This window comes from Oncorhynchus clarkii, chromosome 13 (genome assembly GCF_045791955.1).
Source record: "Oncorhynchus clarkii lewisi isolate Uvic-CL-2024 chromosome 13, UVic_Ocla_1.0, whole genome shotgun sequence".
NCBI lineage: Eukaryota > Metazoa > Chordata > Actinopteri > Salmoniformes > Salmonidae > Oncorhynchus > Oncorhynchus clarkii.
The window spans coordinates 52,514,075-52,535,676 of record NC_092159.1 but is presented as its reverse complement, the minus strand read 5'-3'; the positions used below and the strand labels follow the sequence as shown (position 1 = coordinate 52,535,676).

The 21,602-nt window shown below is 46.6% G+C and overlaps 1 protein-coding gene across 1 annotated transcript in view; it reads left to right on the top strand.

Moving 5' to 3' along the window:
• The window catches only part of LOC139424038 (potassium channel subfamily T member 2-like), a 91,516-nt gene that overhangs the window by 28,787 nt on the left and 41,127 nt on the right, over nt 1–21,602 (top strand). Inside the window, exons 2-10 of the mRNA XM_071175725.1 lie at nt 4,481–4,560; nt 4,859–4,961; nt 6,903–6,959; nt 8,358–8,406; nt 8,688–8,747; nt 12,271–12,345; nt 12,659–12,742; nt 13,637–13,731; nt 14,459–14,639. Of these exons, the coding sequence (XP_071031826.1) occupies nt 4,481–4,560; nt 4,859–4,961; nt 6,903–6,959; nt 8,358–8,406; nt 8,688–8,747; nt 12,271–12,345; nt 12,659–12,742; nt 13,637–13,731; nt 14,459–14,639 (784 nt within the window). The remainder of the gene's footprint in view (nt 1–4,480; nt 4,561–4,858; nt 4,962–6,902; nt 6,960–8,357; nt 8,407–8,687; nt 8,748–12,270; nt 12,346–12,658; nt 12,743–13,636; nt 13,732–14,458; nt 14,640–21,602) is intronic.

Below are 21,602 nucleotides of genomic sequence, written 5' to 3'. Positions count from 1 at the left end.
TCCAACGGCTGTCTTCTCCAGGGCAGGTTAGTCTATCGCTTGTCACCTGGTGACTGTCACACCTCACACACCACCATTGTTTCACTCAGCGCTCAAAAACATTAAAGGCACAATCAGTGATTTCAATAGCCTGGGCCACTGTCTTTGGTAAGCTAAAGGATGGGTCACGGTTAATGTAAATGACACAATTCGTAGAGCTATGGATGCAACGACTTGATCCATGAGATCAACATCCTCATTTGATTGATTGTTAAAAATGATATTCCCCGTCTTAGTACAAGTGTCTGTTTTACCCACAATCCACGGTTGTATTACTTCATCCATTGTTTATCAATCATCACATTTTATCACTGCAACCATTTGTAAATCAACAGTTGTTTCAGCAGCTGTTCCAAGTTGTTCTAAGTTCTTTGCAGTAGGTTTTTGTCATTTTAGTCGGTAAACAATTATTTTTGTTGTTTAAAAATATGTTTCATTAATGACCATTGAACCACATTAAATCTTATAGATGGTGTATTTGAAGAACAAAATAATCAATCATCAAAAATAATCAACCTTACCTCTGGTTCTATCTGACATGTTTGTTTGAATTCAAAGATTTAATCTACCAAAGCAATTATTTTGAGCAATTATCTACTCTTACATCATAATGAGTAAAGCTTTTTAGGAAATGTAGTCAGGTTACTGCTAGGAGCGATGTGTTATTGTGTGGTTTGTTCTTCTTTGGCTCTGAAATAATGCTCTTTGTGAGTTTTTAGTGTGTTTTTCTTGTTTCCCTCCTTTAGATAACAATCACACTATAATCTATCCCACGGCTATATTTCCACTTTACTACTTCTCTTCTGTGGCCCCCTCAAGTCTCAAAGCTGCCTCTTAGAAGCACATCAGGAGCAGAGTGACTTCTCAAATGATTTGTTCGTTGCTGTGGAAAGTTGCCATGGCTTCTTTCAGAGTTGGAGGGACTATAAAGAGACTCATAAATAGAGATATGGATGGTTGGTCGGCTGAAAGGGTGATCACCTTTAGTGTGTAGAGTAAGGAAATAACACTAGTGGGAAGAGGCAGGGGGATGGAATGAATAAGAGATGGGTAATTAACAGCAGACTGAAGGTAGGAGGAGGATGGGAGAGGGAAGATAGGAGGGGGATGGGAGAGGGAAGATAGGAGGGGGATGGGAGAGGGAAGATAGGAGGGGGATGGGAGAGGGAAGATAGGAGAAGGAGGGGGATGGGAGAGGGAAGATAGGAGAAGGAGGGGGATGGGAGAGGGAAGATAGGAGGAGGATGGGAGAGGGAAGATAGGAGAAGGAGGGGAGAGGGAAGATAGGAGGAGGAGGGGGATGGGAGAGGGAAGATATGAGGAGGAGGAGGAGGAGGAGGGTGGGAGAGGGAAGATAGGAGAAGGAGGGGGATGGGAGAGGGAAGATAGGAGGAGGAGGAGGATGAGAGAGGGAAGATAGGAGAAGGAGGGGGGTGGGAGAGGGAGAGGGAAGGTAGAAGGAGGAGGGGGATGGGAGAGGGAAGGTAGAAGGAGGAGGGGGATGGGAGAGGGAAGATGGGATGGGGATGGGAGAGGGAAGATGGGATGGGGATGGGAGAGGGAAGATAGAAGGGGGATGGGGATGGGAGAGGGAAGGTAGAAGGAGGAGGGGGATGGGAGAGGGAAGGTAGGAGGAAGAGGGGGATGGGAGAGGGAAGGTAGGAGGAGGAGGGGGATGGGGATGGGAGAGGGAAGATAGGAGGAGGGGGATGGGGATGGGAGAGGGAAGATAGGAGGAGGAGGGGGATGGGGATGGGAGAGGGAAGATAGGAGGAGGAGGGGGATGGGGATGGGAGAGGGAAGATAGGAGGAGGAGGGGGATGGGGATGGGAGAGGGAAGATAGAAGGAGGAGGGGGATGGGAGAGGGAAGATAGGAGGAGGAGGGGGATGGGGATGGGAGAGGGAAGGTAGAAGGAGGAGGGGGATGGGAGAGGGAAGATAGGAGGAGGAGGGGGATGGGGATGGGAGAGGGAAGGTAGAAGGAGGAGGGGGATGGGAGAGGGAAGGTAGAAGGAGGAGGGGGATGGGAGAGGGAAGGTAGAAGGAGGAGGGGGATGGGAGAGGGAAGATAGGAGGAGGATGGGAGAGGGAAGGTAGAAGGAGGAGGGGGATGGGAGAGGGAAGATAGGAGGAGGAGGGGGATGGGGATGGGAGAGGGAAGGTAGAAGGAGGAGGGGGATGGGAGAGGGAAGGTAGAAGGAGGAGGGGGATGGGAGAGGGAAGGTAGGAGGAGGATGGGGATGGGAGAGGGAAGGTAGGAGGAGGAGGAGGATGGGAGAGGGAAGGTAGGAGGAGGAGGGGGATGGGAGAGGGAAGGTAGAAGGAGGAGGGGGATGGGAGAGGGAAGGTAGGAGGAAGAGGGGATGGGAGAGGGAAGGTAGGAGGAGGAGGGGGATGGGAGAGGGAAGATAGGAGGAGGAGGGGGATGGGGATGGGAGAGGGAAGATAGGAGGAGGAGGGGGGTGGGGATGGGAGAGGGAAGGTAGGAGGAGGAGGGGGAGGGGGATGGGAGAGGGAAGGTAGGAGGAAGAGGGGGATGGGAGAAGGAAGATAGGAGGAAGAGCCTGATAGGGTTTAGTTATAAGTAAAACAGATTCATGTGTGGAAAACAGGGACAGGTGCCAGAAAGCAGAGCACTCACCATTTTTACTTTGTTTATCTAAATTTAATTTAGAGGCTGTTGCTGTACAGAAAGTTCCAGATTGTGCTTCATAGTACTGACTGTGTAGAGGACTGTTCCATTACAAGTGGAACATTTTCTAGAGCTAATGCTTTGATCTTATCAGTGCTAATGTAGGAATTAGTACGGACCCAGTTCAAATCCACTGCCACAATACCATACCATCTAAACCCCAGCCTGCCTAATGTACCATGGCTTTAGCTCTGTATCTAGTGATAATGAGGGTCATTCAATCATTTAAAGTGCGACACACACTGTTCCCAGATCTGCCGTATTCTTTAACTGTTATGACTCTGTTACCTATTTACATATATTGTGGTGTAGCAGGCAATGTGTACTATAAGGCCAGATGTTAATGAAGGGTAGAGCCTACAGTAAATATGTTATGGGACGTGTGTTTCATGGTAATGGTTGTCTGCAGATAGGAGTAATCCATCTCTTTAGCCTCCCTACTGCCACTTTAATGGCAAGTGCATTGTGTAAAGTTTTCTCACTGCATTCAGTTGCAAATACGTATTTTACCCAATGGTGCATTTTACTCTCCTTGGTGTTTTTTTTAGCTTTTTATCCAGCATGTTCATGTATACAAAGAGTTGGCTGACAGATCTACAGTGTGTGTGTGCAAACGCGCGTGTCTGAGAGAAATATTGACCGAAAGAAAGATGCTCCATCACCATAGCAACAAAGAGCAACGTTCCCTATGTGCTAAGAGTGTATGGTTGCTAACGGGGTGTGTGTGTGTGTGTGTGTGTGTGAGTGAGGGACCACTATGTGGGGTCCTGGTTTTCATCTACAGTATTAAAACCCTGTGAAGACCCCCACCAGTAAGGAGATTAGTTTGTGACCTTTCAGTTTCATCTGTGTACATGAGGCAGAGCACCTGTGTGTGCTGGGCCTCTGTTTTCATCCTGTGTCTGGGTCATCCAGCGCTGCCTTCCTCTACGCCACTTTCTGTAGGATGAAAGAACAGAAGAAGTGGCCAATCTCTCATGAGGGGGTCTACCAGGAAATTAGATTTCTTGATGACAGTGTGCGTATGTGTGCGTGCATGCCGGATTACGTGCGTGCGCAAATTTGTGTGTGTGTGTTCATATGCATGTATCCATGGAGTGCACTCACTACTCTTGTCTTTGTTTTGCATGTTATCCCATGTGACTGAGTTCCTTCCTGTATGTGTCCATATACCGATATAGGATCTTAATGGCATATATAGGTGTGCATTTCTGGCGTTGGCTGTGTGTGTACTATGTGGTCTGTCTGGCAGTAGGGACTGAGGGGGGAGGGAGGAGAGAGCAGTAATTATGGACTCATATTCAGCAGAACAGAGGGAAGTCATTTGTTGCTCTATATTTAATCAGCAGAGATAACGAGGCTGACTGTAGCTGCAATGGCAGGCTGACTGACTGGGGAAGACACACAGCGACATCATTTCCTCCTGTCTTTAATATAACCTAACCACACTGTTATTTATTTCCCAACTTATTGCTGCTGTTCCTATAACCATTATCACCTCTCTCTATGTCTCTCTCTCTCTTCACCTCTATTCTCTCACTCCACTCTCCTCTTTTCATTCTCGCTCTCTGTTGTCTCATTTCTTTCCTTTTATTTTCCCATATCTATCTACCTCTCCCTCAATCTCCACTACTCCCCCTCCCTTAACTTTGGTATTCACCTGTTACCCATCTTCCTCTTCACTGGTCATTCTCCATCCATCCCTCCCTCTCTCCATCCCTTCCTCTCTCCATCCCTCCCTCTCTCAGGGTGCAGGTAGAATTCTATGTGAATGAAAACACTTTCAAGGAGCGCCTCAAGCTGTTCTTCATCAAAAACCAAAGATCCAGTGAGTTGTCAATGTTCAGACATGGAGTTCCTACTTATTGTCCTATAGACTGGCTGTCATTACATAATCTTTTCAAATCTGTGTTTACACTGGCAGCCCAATTCTGATCTTTTACCCAATTATTGGCAAAATATCTGATCGGATTGTTCAAAAGACCAATTCGTGGCAAAAGATCAGAATTGGGCTGCCTGTGTAAACACAGCCATTGATTGGTGATAATGTATTATGTTTAATTGATTAATTCATTGACTTTATTGATTAAGTCCTTGATTTGCTGTGGTTGGTTTATGTGCTGCAGGTCTGAGGGTGAGGCTGTTCAACTTCTCTCTGAAAGTATTGAGCTGTCTCCTCTACATGGTCAGAGTCCTACTGGACGACCCACAGGAGGAGAGACAGGACTGGTGAGGAAGGGGGGGGTAAATAAGAGTTGCTTTAGTATTGGAGAGGGAGTAGGGAGTATTGGTGGAGAGGGAGTAGGGAGTATTGGTGGAGAGGGAGTTAGGAGTATTGGTGGAGAGGGAGTGAGGAGTATTGGTGGAGAGGGAGTGAAGAGTACCAGTGGAGAGGTAGTGAGGAGTATCAGTGGAGAGGTAGTGAGGAGTATCAGTGGAGAGGTAGTGAGGAGTATCAGTGGAGAGGGAGGAGTATTGGTGGAGAGGGAGTGAGGAGTATTGGTGGAGAGGGAGGAGTATTGGTGGAGAGGGAGGAGTATTGGTGGAGAGGGAGTGAGGAGTATTGGTGGAGAGGGAGTGGGGAGTATCAGTGGAGAGGGGGTGAGGGGTGAGGGGTATCAGTGGAGAGGTAGTGAGGAGTATCAGTGGAGAGGGAGGAGTATTGGTGGAGAGGGAGTGAGGAGTATCAGTGGAGAGGACGTGAGGAGTATCAGTGGAGAGGGAGTGAGGAGTATCAGTGGAGAGGACGTGAGGAGTATCAGTGGAGAGGGAGTGAGGAGTATTGGTGGAGAGGGAGTGAGGAGTATCAGTGGAGAGGGAGTGAGGAGTATTGGTGGAGAGGGAGTGAGGAGTATCAGTGGAGAGGGAGTGAGGAGTATTGGTGGAGAGGGAGTGAGGAGTATTGGTGGAGAGGGAGTGAGGAGTATCAGTGGAGAGGGAGTTAGGAGTATTGGTGGAGAGTGAGTGAGGAGTATTGGTGGAGAGGGAGTGAGGAGTATTGGTGGAGAGTGGTCAGTCAGTACTTACTATGGAGCAAGAGGGATAGGTAAAGACGAGATGTTAGGTTTAAGGTAGTTTCGCTTGGCCAGGGGCTGGGAGATAGAGACCAGATGTAGGGAAGGACAGTGGAAAGGGAAAGAGTAGGGGATAGAGAAATGGGTCATGTTGAGAGCACCGGCATTACAATTCTGGAGGAAACAGAGAGAGAAATTTGAGGTCATATAGGATGGGGTAGAGGAACACAGGAAGCTAAAACTCTTTGAATGTCCAAACATGACACGTTTCAGTCCTCTTGTTATGCATGTTTCCCCCTGTAGTCTGGACTGTTCCAAACATGACACGTTTCAGTCCTCTTGTTATGCATGTTTCCCCCTGTAGTCTGGACTGTTCCAAACATGACACGTTTCAGTCCTCTTGTTATGCATGTTTCCCCCTGTAGTCTGGACTGTTCCAAACATGACACGTTTCAGTCCTCTTGTTATGTATGTTTCCCCCTGTAGTCTGGACTGTTCCAAACATGACACGTTTCAGTCCTCTTGTTATGCATGTTTCCCCTGTAGTCTGGACTGTTCCAAACATGACACGTTTCAGTCCTCTTGTTATGCATGTTTCCCCCTGTAGTCTGGACTGTTCCAAACATGACACGTTTCAGTCCTCTTGTTATGCATGTTTCCCCCTGTAGTCTGGACTGTTCCAAACATGACACGTTTCAGTCCTCTTGTTATGCATGTTTCCCCCTGTAGTCTGGACTGTTCCAAACATGACACGTTTCAGTCCTCTTGTTATGCATGTTTCCCCCTGTAGTCTGGACTGTTCCAAACATGACACGTTTCAGTCCTCTTGTTATGCATGTTTCCCCCTGTAGTCTGGACTGTTCCAAACATGACACGTTTCAGTCCTCTTGTTATGCATGTTTCCCCCTGTAGTCTGGACTGTTCCAAACATGACACGTTTCAGTCCTCTTGTTATGCATGTTTCCCCCTGTAGTCTGGACTGTTCCAAACATGACACGTTTCAGTCCTCTTGTTATGCCTGTTTCCCCCTGTAGTCTGGACTGTTCCAAACATGACACGTTTCAGTCCTCTTGTTATGCATGTTTCCCCCTGTAGTCTGGACTGTTCCAAACATGACACGTTTCAGTCCTCTTGTTGTGCATGTTTCCCCCTGTAGTCTGGACTGTTCCAAACAGAATGCATCGGTCCACCCCAGCAGGACCCAGTTTGACTGGTAAGTTTACATGTTTATGTCCCATTCATCTTTAATGAGGAGCCAAGACTGGTCTGAGAGTCTAATACAGAGAGAGAGATGTTCATCTTGTGTCCACCACAGAGCACTGTAATGAGACCATGTACAACAGACAGTTAATGATACTGTGAGTAATAGAGAGGTTGGAGATGTAGACATGGTACATTATGCAGGTTGACGTTTATTGTCATGACTCTTGCCCTGGAGGCAGAAATTAGCGATTTCCGCTAGAAGGGTCAACTGCATAGAAAAAATTGGTTATATCCTAAAAATGTATGAAAACAAAAATGTACTTTTTGGTCTTAATATAAAGTTATGGTTAGGCATTAGGGTTAGCAGTGTGGTTAAGTTTAGAGTTAGGTTTTTATGACTTTGTGGCTGTGCCAGCTAGTGACCATTCTGCCTCCAGGGCAAGATTCATGACAATAAATGCCAACCTGCAAACATTACATTATTGCAGTAGCACATTAGTTTGTCAAAATGTTGCCTGTATGGATTTCATGCCAACATAATATGCACTGTATGTAGTATCCATATAACCTAATTAGCAGCTGCTGTCTGTAAAACAATCAAAGACTGATACAGGAAATGTCTTGGGGCTGCTGTGAGTGTGTGCAAACAGAAACTATTTGAATTAGGAGTCTTGGGACTGATGATTTGCACTTAAAAGTGAACTTAGTTTGCACTCATCCAAAATGTCCTTACTAGGAGTGGAATGTCCAGTGGTGTGGACTGAGATTCAAAGGCACGAGTGAGTGAGTGAGTGAGTGAGTGAGTGAGTGAGTGAGTGAGTGAGTGAGCGAGCGAGTGATCGAGTGAGCAAGTGACCAGCAAACTGACCGTCCAACTGACTGAGTATGTCCCAGATGTGACTGGTTCCTTGGGCTCTGCCTCCAGTCCTGCTCAGGGACATATTTATTTAATTGGCGGCTGGTGACACTGTGTAAACTCTGGCTATAAATGAATAAGGAGTATGACAGAGTGTGCTTAATAAAGACTTTGACTGGCCGTTGCTCTTTGGCTGACACACACTCCAGGCAGCAGACTCAGAAGGCAGCAATGATAAGCCCGAGAGGCCTCTGGATAGAGCCTCTTTCTCACAACAGAGCTGTAAATCTGCATGCATGTTATCTGCGAACATTGATTGTGATGCTTTTTCACAGAGGAAGTCTAATGGCAGCTGTAGTTCAGAACCACTCGCTTGTGAACAACATAATTACAAGAGGCGTTATGTCGTTGGATTGATCATATTTGAAAGGGAGTCCTTTTAATATTTACCCCTGTTACATCTCCTTTTTCTTTTCTTCTCCCTCTTCTCCCTCCTTTCCTCTCCTCCCTCTGTGTCATGTATGATGTGCTCTCTTTGTTCTGTGTCTGCAGGTCTCTTATCATCTGGGTGAATAGGCCTCTGCCTCTGTGGGCTCTACAGGTCAGACACAATGTTGAACTGTCATATTAACAAGGCTGTCTACACACACGGACGCACGCAGGCACACACACACAGACATGCGAGCACACACACACACAGACACACACACACTCTCTCTCTCTGGTTTATTGCTTCACTTTAACTTCTTATTGATGGAGTTCAATCATCAAAATGATGATTCCACCCACTCTCTGTCTCTCTCACTCTCCATTGCTGTTACTGCTCCAATCTTTCTCTCTCTCTTTCTTTCTCTCTCTCTCTCTCCTTTCATCTCTCTCCAGGTGCTTGTAGCTTTCATCAGCTTTTTCGAGACCATGTTGCTTGTGTACCTCAGCTACAAGGTGAGTACACTGTAAATCTGTTCCCTGTAAATGTACAGAATTATACTGGAACCAGAGTTGCCAACTTAATACTGTAATTCTGCTGTAATATATTTCACAGTACTATTTCCCTTACTGTAAAACAGATGACAGCATCCCAAAATTACAGTATTGCACTGGTAACTCTGGTGCCAGGTCATTGCTGTAAATTTACAGTGAAATTCTCACTGAAATCTAAATGTAAGAAAAACTATTAATTTGTCCTTAAAATAAATATATTTAAATTGGTAACAATATTAACAACAAATTACACAAAATAATTGACTATAGAAGTAACAACAATTAACAGTGAAACACACAACGGGACAGTATGTACAGTAGAGCATCCAGGAGAGAGAAGTCAGCGCAGAATCAGGTGTTCATCATGGGGCTCCGTAACAATCCTGCTCAGTTCTGATTTGTCAGCTTTTCTCACCCTTAGGACAAGCATAGAACAATACATAATAGAATGAGAGACAGAGAGACAGAGAGCACCAGGGATGTTACCCTGAGGGTTAAAAGATAGGTGACATAGGGCATATCAAGCTGGTGTTGTGTGTGCGTGTACTTACCTCACTAGAGGTCATTCAAACTAAGAGCCCAGTGAACCCAATCACACAGGGTTGTGACATCTGAGAACACTGTGTCCCTGTGTTGTTGCTGTTCATGCTCTCCCCATTGAGTAGCCTGTATCAAGGTGACATCTAGATGGCTACCAATATGAGTTATTTATTGTGTAGGCTGCTATCCCATTTGAAATATAATCCTGGGATGGAAAAAATTGGCCACTTTACTAGCTACCGCCGGCAACACTGTGTTATAGCTGCTCAGTGGCAAGCACCTTAGGTCGCAAACACCTCGATACAATACAGGTGCAGTGCTCATTCCAATCCGCTTTGGTGGTGTAACAGCCCACGACGTGGTTTATGTGTCAAATTCAGCCTGTCAATCAGGAAAAATAAACGTTGCGAAGGTAATAATATGGGTAATATCTTTTGAACTGCTAGAAACAAACCATTATCTCTGTAGTAGAGGTGAAAAACATAACAGTCACTAATCTGTGCTCAGTTTATCCTCTATGGCACTCAGAGGCTGCGGTGTACCTAAAAGCCTATAATCACAACAGTTATCATCTGGGTTGTGTCAACTTGAGCTAGCTAACTAGCTGGCTAGATAGATAGATAGATAGATAAATAGATAGATAGATAGATAGATAGATAGATAGCAAACGTTAGCCAGCCAGCTAGCTAGCTAGGTTAGCTAAGAATAATTGCAGTAATTCAACGTTGGCTAGCAATAAAAATACTTATAAACAAGTCAAGGTACCTACCCAGAAGCTGCTGAAAATATTATTCCACTTCACAGCCGCTTCAAGAAGATATTTACTAAAATAGTAATGTGTTTCACCCGACAGGTTGGCGCCTGAAACTGATCATTTGAATCTACAGTAGGTGTAACGGCTGTGAAACGGCTAGCTAGTTAGCGGTGGTGCGCGCTAAATAGCGTTTCAATCGGTGACGTCACTTGCTCTGAGACCTTGAAGTAGTGGTTCCCCTTGCTCTGCAAGGGCCGCGGCTTTTGTGGAGCGATGGGTAATGATGCTTCGTGGGTGACTGTTGTTGATATGTGCAGAGGGTCCCTGGTTCGCGCCTGGGTATGGGCGAGGGTACGGTCTAAAGTTATACTGTTACGTAGGCATAAGCTATTAGTGTAAAAAAAATATACAATATGTTAAGAGCAATTTTTACAGGAAGCTTCCAATTACAGTCAATAACAGTATTTTTGACCTGTTCACCGGATGTTCTACCTTGTCCCGGACCTACTGTTTTCGACTCTCTCTCTCTACCGCACCTGCTGTCTCTAACTCTGAATGATCGGCTATGAAAAGCCAACTGACATTCACACCTGAGGTGCTGATCTGTTGCACCCTCTACAACTACTGTGACTATTATTATTTGACCCTGCTGGTCATCTATGAACATTTTAACATCTTGACCATGTACTGTTATAATCTCCACCCGGCACAGCCAGAAAAGGACTGGCCACCCCTCATAGCCTGGTTCCTCTCTAGGCTTCTTCCCTAGTCACCATGCTTCTACATCTGCATTTCTTGCTGTTTGGGGTTTTAGACTAGGTTTCTGTATAGCACTTTGTGACATCGGCTGATGTAAAAAGGGCTTTATAAATAAACTTGATTGATTTATTCTTTTTCAGCATTTTACCATAATGCAGTGCTATCTACAGCATTAATGCTGTAAAACACATGTCCTGTATTTTACTGGGAGTTCTACAGTGTTTTAGTGTTGGGATTACAGAAACTGAGTCCCTTCACAGACACTGCTGGAGATGGATAGCTATTTTGGTGCCCCACAAAACAACAAGCCTCAGTCTGTGTATGTCTATGTAGATACATGTGACATGTCCTGGGGGAATGTACTTTACATCTCATCATTTGATCCTCTGATATACAGTCTAGATTAAGCATATATCTGAGCAGGGCCGTCTCCAGGCATAAGTGGCCCCCGGTACCCACATTTGTTTTGGGGGGGTGGGACTCAGTCGAGGTCTCAAATTACTGTTGAGAGTTAGAATAGTAGAATAGCCAAGGTTCAATTTCGAAATGTGGTTGTGCATCAGCAGGGAAATCCAAATCGCGCTTAGGACCCCCAAAAGGCTCAAGCCGACCCTGTATTTTGAGGAGCCTCAACAGGCTCTCCCTATTGAATGATGCATGAGAGAGAGTAACTGGGATAAAGGAATCCCCCCCCCCTCAGAGAGAGGCAGCGTGTGATCTGATCCCCCATGGAGGGTTACCCAGCATCCCTGCTCTTTGATGTACGTAGCAAACTAGCGGTGTGTCTATTGGTCTGTGGAGCTGTCACACCATGGCTCACACTGCCTAGCCTGCTACAGTGTCAGTCAGGGGGCAAGGAGGGGGTGGAGGTTTTAATGCTTAAACCTCATCGATAACTCTGTGGACATACACAAGGCCTGGCTCTGGCTGTCCCCCCACACAAACCAGGTCTCTGGTTAGCTATAAGGAAGCTGTGGCTGAACACATAAAAAAGCGACATGATATTTGACATCTTAATTGTACAAGAAGCTTACAGACTGAAACCTGAGTAATGCCTCATTTTTAAGTGGAAGTGAACAGGTAGAACAGGAGGGTCACCCTTGTCCATGTCCGTGTTCAACAGGGTAAACGTCTCATTCACAAATCCAGTCAAAGGAGGGTCACCCTTGTCCATGTCCGTGTTCAACAGGGTAAACGTCTCATTCACACATCCAGTCAAAGGAGGGTCACCCTTGTCCATGTCCGTGTTCAACAGGGTAAACGTCTCATTCACAAATCCAGTCAAAGGAGGGTCACCCTTGTCCATGTCCGTGTTCAACAGGGTAAACGTCTCATTCACAAATCCAGTCAAAGGAACACTTTATCTGGTCATCCCCAAAGTTGCCATGACAATGGAGTTTCTCTGACCTCCGTGTGTTGTTGTGTTTCCAGGGCAACGTTTGGGAGCAAGTGTTGCGTGTTCCCTTCATCCTGGAGATGATCAGTGCTGTTCCCTTTGTGATCACTGTGAGTCCAATCAAACGCATGCATTATGGAACATTATGCCTAGTGAGCTATTTGTTCTTTGATCGTGTTGTACAGTAGTTTCAACCCTGTACAGGGAATACATTTCACACAATATATAGGATGTTGCATGCCTGTACTCAGTAAGATACTCTACCCTATGTTGTTGCTGCTAAATGCTCCTTCCCCACTGGCTATTTTTGCCTTTAATATCTCACCAAACTTGCAAAAGATAAGGACCTTTGATGAGGCACGATGATGAAAATAATGCCGCTAGCACTCACCAAAACACAGACTAAATCTCTTTCTCCTTCAGGTGATTTTGCCCTCCCTCAGAAATCTGTTCATCCCTGTGTTTCTCAACTGCTGGCTGGCCAAACATGCCTTGGAGAACATGATAGTGAGAAAATACATATTTATTGCTCAGTTTATGTCACTCCATCTCTCCATCTCACAACTGTTCTCTCAGGTGTCTCTTTATCTCATCTCTTCCACTGTTTCTTTCAGATGACATCTCTGCACCTCTTAAAAACATTGCACTGTTCTCTATTTCTCTTTATACCACAAGTTTTGACTCCCACTCATTCTTACAGATGTAAGTGCATGTATTCTCTATTATTTTCTTGTATTATACACATCATATTCCTTCCTTTTCATATTCCTTGTCCCTCAATTATATTTGTATTCTTCTCTGGTCTTTGGGACATTATGAAGATGCAATGGCTTTACACTTATCCTCCCCACGTCACAACACTATATTTTTCTTATCACCCTTCTCTCTTTCTCTCTCGCTCTCTCGCTCTCTCTCGCTCTCTCGCTCTCTCTCTCTCGCTCGCTCTCTTTCTCTCTCTCTCGCTCTCTCTCTCGCTCGCTCTCTCTCTCTCTCTCTCGCTCGCTCTCCTTCTCTCTCTCTCTCGCTCTCTCTCTCTCTCTCTCTCTCTCTCTCTCTCTCTCGCTCGCTCTCTTTCTCTCTCTCGCTCTCTCTCTCTCTCTCTCGCTCTCTCTCTCTCTCGCTCTCTCGCTCTCTCGCTCTCGCTCTCTCTCTCTCTCGCTCTCTCGCTCTCTCGCTCTCTCTCTCTCGCTCTCTCGCTCTCTCTCTCTCGGTCTCTCTCTCTCGCTCGCTCTCTTTCTCTCTCTCTCTCTCTCGCTCTCTCTCTCTCTCTCTCTCTCTCTCTCTCTCTCTCTCTCTCTCTCTCGCGCTCGCTCTCTTTCTCTCTCTCTCTCTCTCTCTCGCTCTCTCTCTCTCTCGCTCGCTCTCTGTCTCTCTCTCTCTCTCTCTCCTGCTGTGTTTCAGAATGATCTGCACCGGGCCATCCAGCGTACTCACTCAGCTATGTTCAACCAGGTCCTCATCCTCATCTGCACCCTGGTCTGCCTCATGTTCACCTGGTGGGTCACCACAATCACTGCTAGCAATCACTGGGAGGAAGAGGGGGGGTTTCCTCTACTTGAGCCCAATGGCAGGTATAGGAGTGGTGTAGCAGTATTGAGTGGTTTGTAGAGGCTAGCTTTGAGTAATAGCCCAGGCTGATGTAGCATAATATTAGGTCCTGGAGGTCTGAAAAGCTTCCTGGATGAGACTGGCTGACCTTATCACTACTGACAGCACAATGTTGACCCAACCGGCCCTTCAGCTCTGGGTAAACACACACTAGTCATATACACACTGTGCACAAACACTTTGCACACACACTGTCGACAGACGTGCATGCCCACACACACTATACACATACACACACACACACACACACACACACACACACACACACACACACACACACACACACACACACACACACACACACACACACACACACACACACACACACACACTCACACAGTAGTTCCCTCTGGTCTTCTCATGCTTACTTCCTCCTTCCCACCTGTCCATCTCTCTCTCCTCCTGTTCCTCCCCTCCCCCTCTGACTCCCCTCTCAATCCCCATCATAATTGGCTTTCTTCCTCTCCTTAATCTCCTCCTCCACCTCCGTCCTCATCCTCTCCATCCTCCACCTCCTCCTCCACATCCTCCTCCTCCATCTCCACCTCCTCCTACACCTCCTCTGCTTCTTCCTCCTCCTCCACCTCCTCCTCCACCAACTCCACCTCCCCTCAGTATATGTGGGATCCAGCACCTAGAGCGAGCAGGAAACAACCTGACTCTGTTTGACTCGCTCTACTTCTGCGTGGTCACCTTCTCTACTGTGGGCTTCGGTGATGTCACACCCCAGATATGGCCTTCTCAGCTGCTAGTGGTCATCATGATCTGTGTGGCGCTCATCGTGCTTCCCATACAGGTGAGGGGAAAATCCCATTGCTGTTGTTGTTGTTGTTTTCATTGTATTTTTATGGATCATTTAGCTGGTGCTATTTTCCAGTATTTCTCCCTGATATATTCCCCGCACATACGGCTGAGGGGAGGATCCGACTGAACAATAATATTGTATATCAGATATTCCAATTATACAGAAGAGCATAGTGTCACTGTTTCAGTGAATCTGTAATTTCCTGCCAATAGTAGTATCCCTCTCTTCTCCCCATGTCCCATTACTGTCATTTCAGTTGTGATAATAGGAACCTTTTAATGTGTGTGTGTGTGTGTGCGTGTGAGCGTGTGTGTGTGTGTGTGTGTGTGGTCTGAGCCGCTGTACTGTTGTGCTCTGGGAGGCATGTTTGAGCAGGACAGGAAATGGCACACAGAGCCATGTAGCCCTCTCACTCCCTCTCCCTGTCTTTCATCCATAAATACCCCCTGACATTTACTGGCTGCCCAACACCTCCTCACCCCCTCTGAGTGTGTGGGTTTCAGCCGTGTCTGCTGTCAGGGAGAGGAGAACCTCCAGTCTCCCTCCCTGCCATCCAGCCTGTTTGATGCATTTGGATGCCACAGAGCACATTAACATGCAGTCAACCTCCTGGTTCAAATATAAACAACTGTTTATCACTATTATCATTACCTACCTACTGTCTGTCTATCACTACCTCAATCCACCTACTGTCTATCTATCACTACCTCAACCCACCTACTGTCTATCACTACCTCAACCCACCTACTGTCTGTCTATCACTACCTCAACCCACCTACTGTCTATCACTACCTCAACCCACCTACTGTCTGTCTATCACTACCTCAACCAACCTACTGTCTATCACTACCTCAACCCACCTACTGTCTGTCTATCACTACATCAACCCACCTACTGTCTGTCTATCACTACCTCAACCCACCTACTGTCTATCACTACCTCAACCCACCTACTGTCTGTCTATCACTACCTCAACCCACCTACTGTCTGTCTATCACTACCTCAACCCACCTACTGTCTGTCTATCACTACCTCAAACCACCTACTGTCTATCATTACCTCAACCCACCTACTGTCTGTCTATCACTGCCTCAAACCACCTACTGTCTGTCTATCACTACCTCAACCCACCTACTGTCTGTCTATCACTACCTCAACCCACCTACTGTCTATCACTACGTCAACCCACCTACGGTCTGTCACTATCACTACCTCAACCCACCTACTGTCTGTCTATCACTAACTCAACCCACCTACTGTCTATCACTACCTCAAACCACCTACTGTCTATATATCACTACCTCAACCCACCTACTGTCTGTCTATCACTACCTGAACCCACCTACTGTCTATCTATCACTACCTCAACCCACCTACTGTCTATCACTACCTCAACCCACCTACTGTCTGTCTATCACTACCTCAACCCACCTACTATCTATCACTACCTCAACCCACCTACTGTATGTCTATCACTACCTCAACCCACCTACTCTATGTCTATCACTACCTCAACCCACCTACTGTCTGTCTATCACTACCTCAACCCATCTATCACTACCTCAACCCACCTAGCACTACCTCAACCCACCTATTGTCTGTGTATCACTTCCTCAACCCACCTACTGTCTGTCTGTCACTACCTCAACCTACCTACTGTCTGTGTATCACTACCTCAACCCACCTTCTGTCTGTCTATCACTTCCTCAACCCACCTACTGTCTATCTATCACTACCTCAACCCACCTACTGTCTATCTATCACTACCTCAAACCACCTACTGTTATATATCACTACCTCAACCCACCTACTGTCTATCACTACCTCAAATCACCTACAGTCTATCTATCACTACCTCAACCCACCTACTGTCTGTCACTACCACTACCTCAACCCACCTACTGTCTATCTATCACTACCTCAACCCACCAACGGTCCATCACTATCACTACCTCAACCCACCTACTGTCTGTCTATTACTACCTCAACCCACCTACTGTCTATCTATCACTACCTCAACCCACCTACTGGCTATCTATCACTACCTCAACCCACCTACTGTCTATCTATCACTTCCTCAACCCACCTACTGTCTGTCTATCACTACCTCAACCCACCTACTTACTGTCTGTCTATCACTACCTCAACCCACCTACTGTCTTTCACTTCCTCAACCCACCTACTGTCGGTCACTATCACTACCTCAACCCACCTACTGTCTGTCACTATCACTACCTCAACCCACCTACTGTATGTCTATCACTACCTCAACCCACCTACTGTCTGTCTATCACTACCTCAGCCCAACTACTGTCTATCTATCATTACCTCAACCCACCTACTGTCTGTCTATCACTACCTCAACCCATCTATCACTACCTCAACCCACCTAGCACTACCTCAACCCACCTACTGTCTGTGTATCACTTCCTCAACCCACCTAATGTCTGTCTGTCACTACCTCAACCTACCTACTGTCTGTGTTTCACTACTTCAACCCACCTACTGTCTGTGTATCACTTCCTCAACCCAACTACTGTCTGTCTGTCACTACCTCAACCTACCTACTGTCTGTGTCTCACTACTTCAACCCACCTACTGTCTGTGTATAACTTCCTCAACCCACCTACTGTCTGTGTATCACTACCTCAACCCACCTTCTGTCTGTCTATCACTTCCTCAACCCACCTACTGCCTGTCTTTCACAACCTCAACCCACCTACTGTCTGTCTATCACTACCTCAACCCACCTACTGTCTATCTATCACTACCTCAAACCACCTACTGTTATCTATCACTACCTCAAATCACCTACTGTCTATCTATCACTACCTCAACCCACCTACTGTCTGTCACTACCACTACCTCAACCCCCCTACTGTCTGTCTATCACTACCTCAACCCACCTACTGTCTATCTATCACTACCTCAAACCACCTACTGTTATCTATCACTACCTCAAATCACCTACTGTCTATCTATCACTACCTCAACCCACCTACTGTCTGTCACTACCACTACCTCAACCCACCTACTGTCTATCTATCACTACCTCAACCCACCAACGGTCCATCACTATCACTACCTCAACCCACCTACTGTCTATCTATCACTACCTAAACCTACCTACTGTCTCTCTATCACTACCTCAACCCACCTACTGTCTTTCTATCACTACCTCAACCCACCTACTGTCTATCTATCACTACCTCAACCCACCAACGGTCCATCACTATCGCTACCTCAACCCACCTACTGTCTGTCTATCACTACCTCAACCCACCTACTGTCTATCACTACCTCAACCCACCTACTGTCTATCTATCACTACCTCAACCCACCAACGGTCCATCACTATCACTACCTCAACCCACCTACTGTCTTTCTATCACTACCTCAACCCACCTACTGTCTATCTATCACTACCTCAACCCACCTACTGTCTATCTATCACTTCCTCAACCCACCTACTGTCTGTCTATCACTACCTCAACCCACCTACTGTCTATCTATCACTACCTCAACCCACCAACGGTCCATCACTATCGCTACCTCAACCCACCTACTGTCTGTCTATCACTACCTCAACCCACCTACTGTCTATCTATCACTTCCTCAACCCACCTACTGTCTGTCTATCACTACCTCAACCCACCTACTGTCTATCTATCACTACCTCAACCCACCAACGGTCCATCACTATCACTACCTCAACCCACCTACTGTCTGTCTATCACTACCTCAACCCACCTATTGTTTGTCACTACCTCAAACCACCTACTGTCTATCGATGCCTCAACCCACCTACTGTCTATCACTACTTCAACCCACCTACTGTCTGTCACTACCACTACCTCAACCCACCTACTGTCTGTCTATCACTTCCTCAACCCACCTACTGTCTGTCTGTCACTACCTCAACCTACCTACTGTCTGTGTATCACTACTTCAACCCACCTTCTGTCTGTCTATCACTTCCTCAACCCACCTACTGTCTGTCTATCACTACCTCAACCCACCTACTGTCTATCTATCACTACCTCAAACCACCTACTGTTATATATCACTACCTCAACCCACCTACTGTCTATCACTACCTCAAATCACCTACAGTCTATCTATCACTACCTCAACCCACCTACTGTCTATCACTACCTCAACCCACCTACTGTCTGTCACTACCACTACCTCAACCCACCTACTGTCTGTCTATCACTTCCTCAACCCACCTACTGTCTGTCTGTCACTACCTCAACCTACCTACTGTCTGTCTAGCACTACCTCAACCCACCTACTGTCTGTCTATCACTACCTCAACCCACCTACTGTCTGTCTATCACTACCTCAACCCACCTACTGTCTGTCTATCACTACCTCAACCCACCTACTGTCTATCTATCACTACCTCAACCCACCAACGGTCCATCACTATCACTACCTCAACCCACCTACTGTCTGTCTATCACTACCTCAACCCACCTATTGTTTGTCACTACTTTAAACCACCTACTGTCTATCGCTGCCTCAACCCACTTACTGTCTATCACTACCTCAACCCACCTACTGTCTGTCTATCACTACCTCAACCCACCTACTGTCTGTCTATCACTACCTCAACCCACCTATTGTCTATCTATCACTACCTCAACCCACCTACTGTCTGTCTATCACTACCTCAACCCACCTACTGTCTGTCTATCACTACCTCAACCCACCTACTGTCTGTCTATCACTACCTCAACCCACCTATTGTCTGTCACTACCTCAAACCACCTACTGTCTATCGCTGCCTCAACCCACCTACTGTCAATCACTACCTCAACCCACCTACTGTCTGTCTATCACTACCTCAACCCACCTACTGTCTGTCTATCACTACCTCAACCCACCTACTGTCTGTCTATCACTACCTCAACCCACCTACAGTCTGTCTATCACTACCTCAACCCAACTACTGTCTATCTATCACTACCTCAACCCACCTACTGTCTGTCTATCACTACCTCAACCCATCTATCACTACCTCAACCCACCTACTGTCTGTGTATCACTTCCTCAACCCACCTACTGTCTGTCTATCACTACCTCAACCCATCTATCACTACCTCAACCCACCTAGCACTACCTCAACCCACCTACTGTCTGTGTATCACTTCCTCAACCCACCTACTGTCTGTCTGTCACTACCTCAACCCACCTACTGTCTGTCACTACCACTACCTCAACCCCCCTACTGTCTGTCTATCACTACCTCAACCCACCTACTGTCTATCTATCACTACCTCAAACCACCTACTGTTATCTATCACTACCTCAAATCACCTACTGTCTATCTATCACTACCTCAACCCACCTACTGTCTGTCACTACCACTACCTCAACCCACCTACTGTCTATCTATCACTACCTCAACCCACCAACGGTCCATCACTATCACTACCTCAACCCACCTACTGTCTATCTATCACTACCTAAACCTACCTACTGTCTCTCTATCACTACCTCAACCCACCTACTGTCTTTCTATCACTACCTCAACCCACCTACTGTCTATCTATCACTACCTCAACCCACCAACGGTCCATCACTATCTCTACCTCAACCCACCTACTGTCTGTCTATCACTACCTCAACCCACCTACTGTCTATCACTACCTCAACCCACCTACTGTCTATCTATCACTACCTCAACCCACCAACGGTCCATCACTATCACTACCTCAACCCACCTACTGTCTTTCTATCACTACCTCAACCCACCTACTGTCTATCTATCACTACCTCAACCCACCTACTGTCTATCTATCACTTCCTCAACCCACCTACTGTCTGTCTATCACTACCTCAACCCACCTACTGTCTATCTATCACTACCTCAACCCACCAACGGTCCATCACTATCGCTACCTCAACCCACCTACTGTCTGTCTATCACTACCTCAACCCACCTACTGTCTATCTATCACTTCCTCAACCCACCTACTGTCTGTCTATCACTACCTCAACCCACCTACTGTCTATCTATCACTACCTCAACCCACCAACGGTCCATCACTATCACTACCTCAACCCACCTACTGTCTGTCTATCACTACCTCAACCCACCTATTGTTTGTCACTACCTCAAACCACCTACTGTCTATCGATGCCTCAACCCACCTACTGTCTATCACTACTTCAACCCACCTACTGTCTGTCACTACCACTACCTCAACCCACCTACTGTCTGTCTATCACTTCCTCAACCCACCTACTGTCTGTCTGTCACTACCTCAACCTACCTACTGTCTGTGTATCACTACTTCAACCCACCTTCTGTCTGTCTATCACTTCCTCAACCCACCTACTGTCTGTCTATCACTACCTCAACCCACCTACTGTCTATCTATCACTACCTCAAACCACCTACTGTTATATATCACTACCTCAACCCACCTACTGTCTATCACTACCTCAAATCACCTACAGTCTATCTATCACTACCTCAACCCACCTACTGTCTATCACTACCTCAACCCACCTACTGTCTGTCACTACCACTACCTCAACCCACCTACTGTCTGTCTATCACTTCCTCAACCCACCTACTGTCTGTCTGTCACTACCTCAACCTACCTACTGTCTGTCTAGCACTACCTCAACCCACCTACTGTCTGTCTATCACTACCTCAACCCACCTACTGTCTGTCTATCACTACCTCAACCCACCTACTGTCTGTCTATCACTACCTCAACCCACCTACTGTCTATCTATCACTACCTCAACCCACCAACGGTCCATCACTATCACTACCTCAACCCACCTACTGTCTGTCTATCACTACCTCAACCCACCTATTGTTTGTCACTACCTCAAACCACCTACTGTCTATCGCTGCCTCAACCCACTTACTGTCTATCACTACCTCAACCCACCTACTGTCTGTCTATCACTACCTCAACCCACCTACTGTC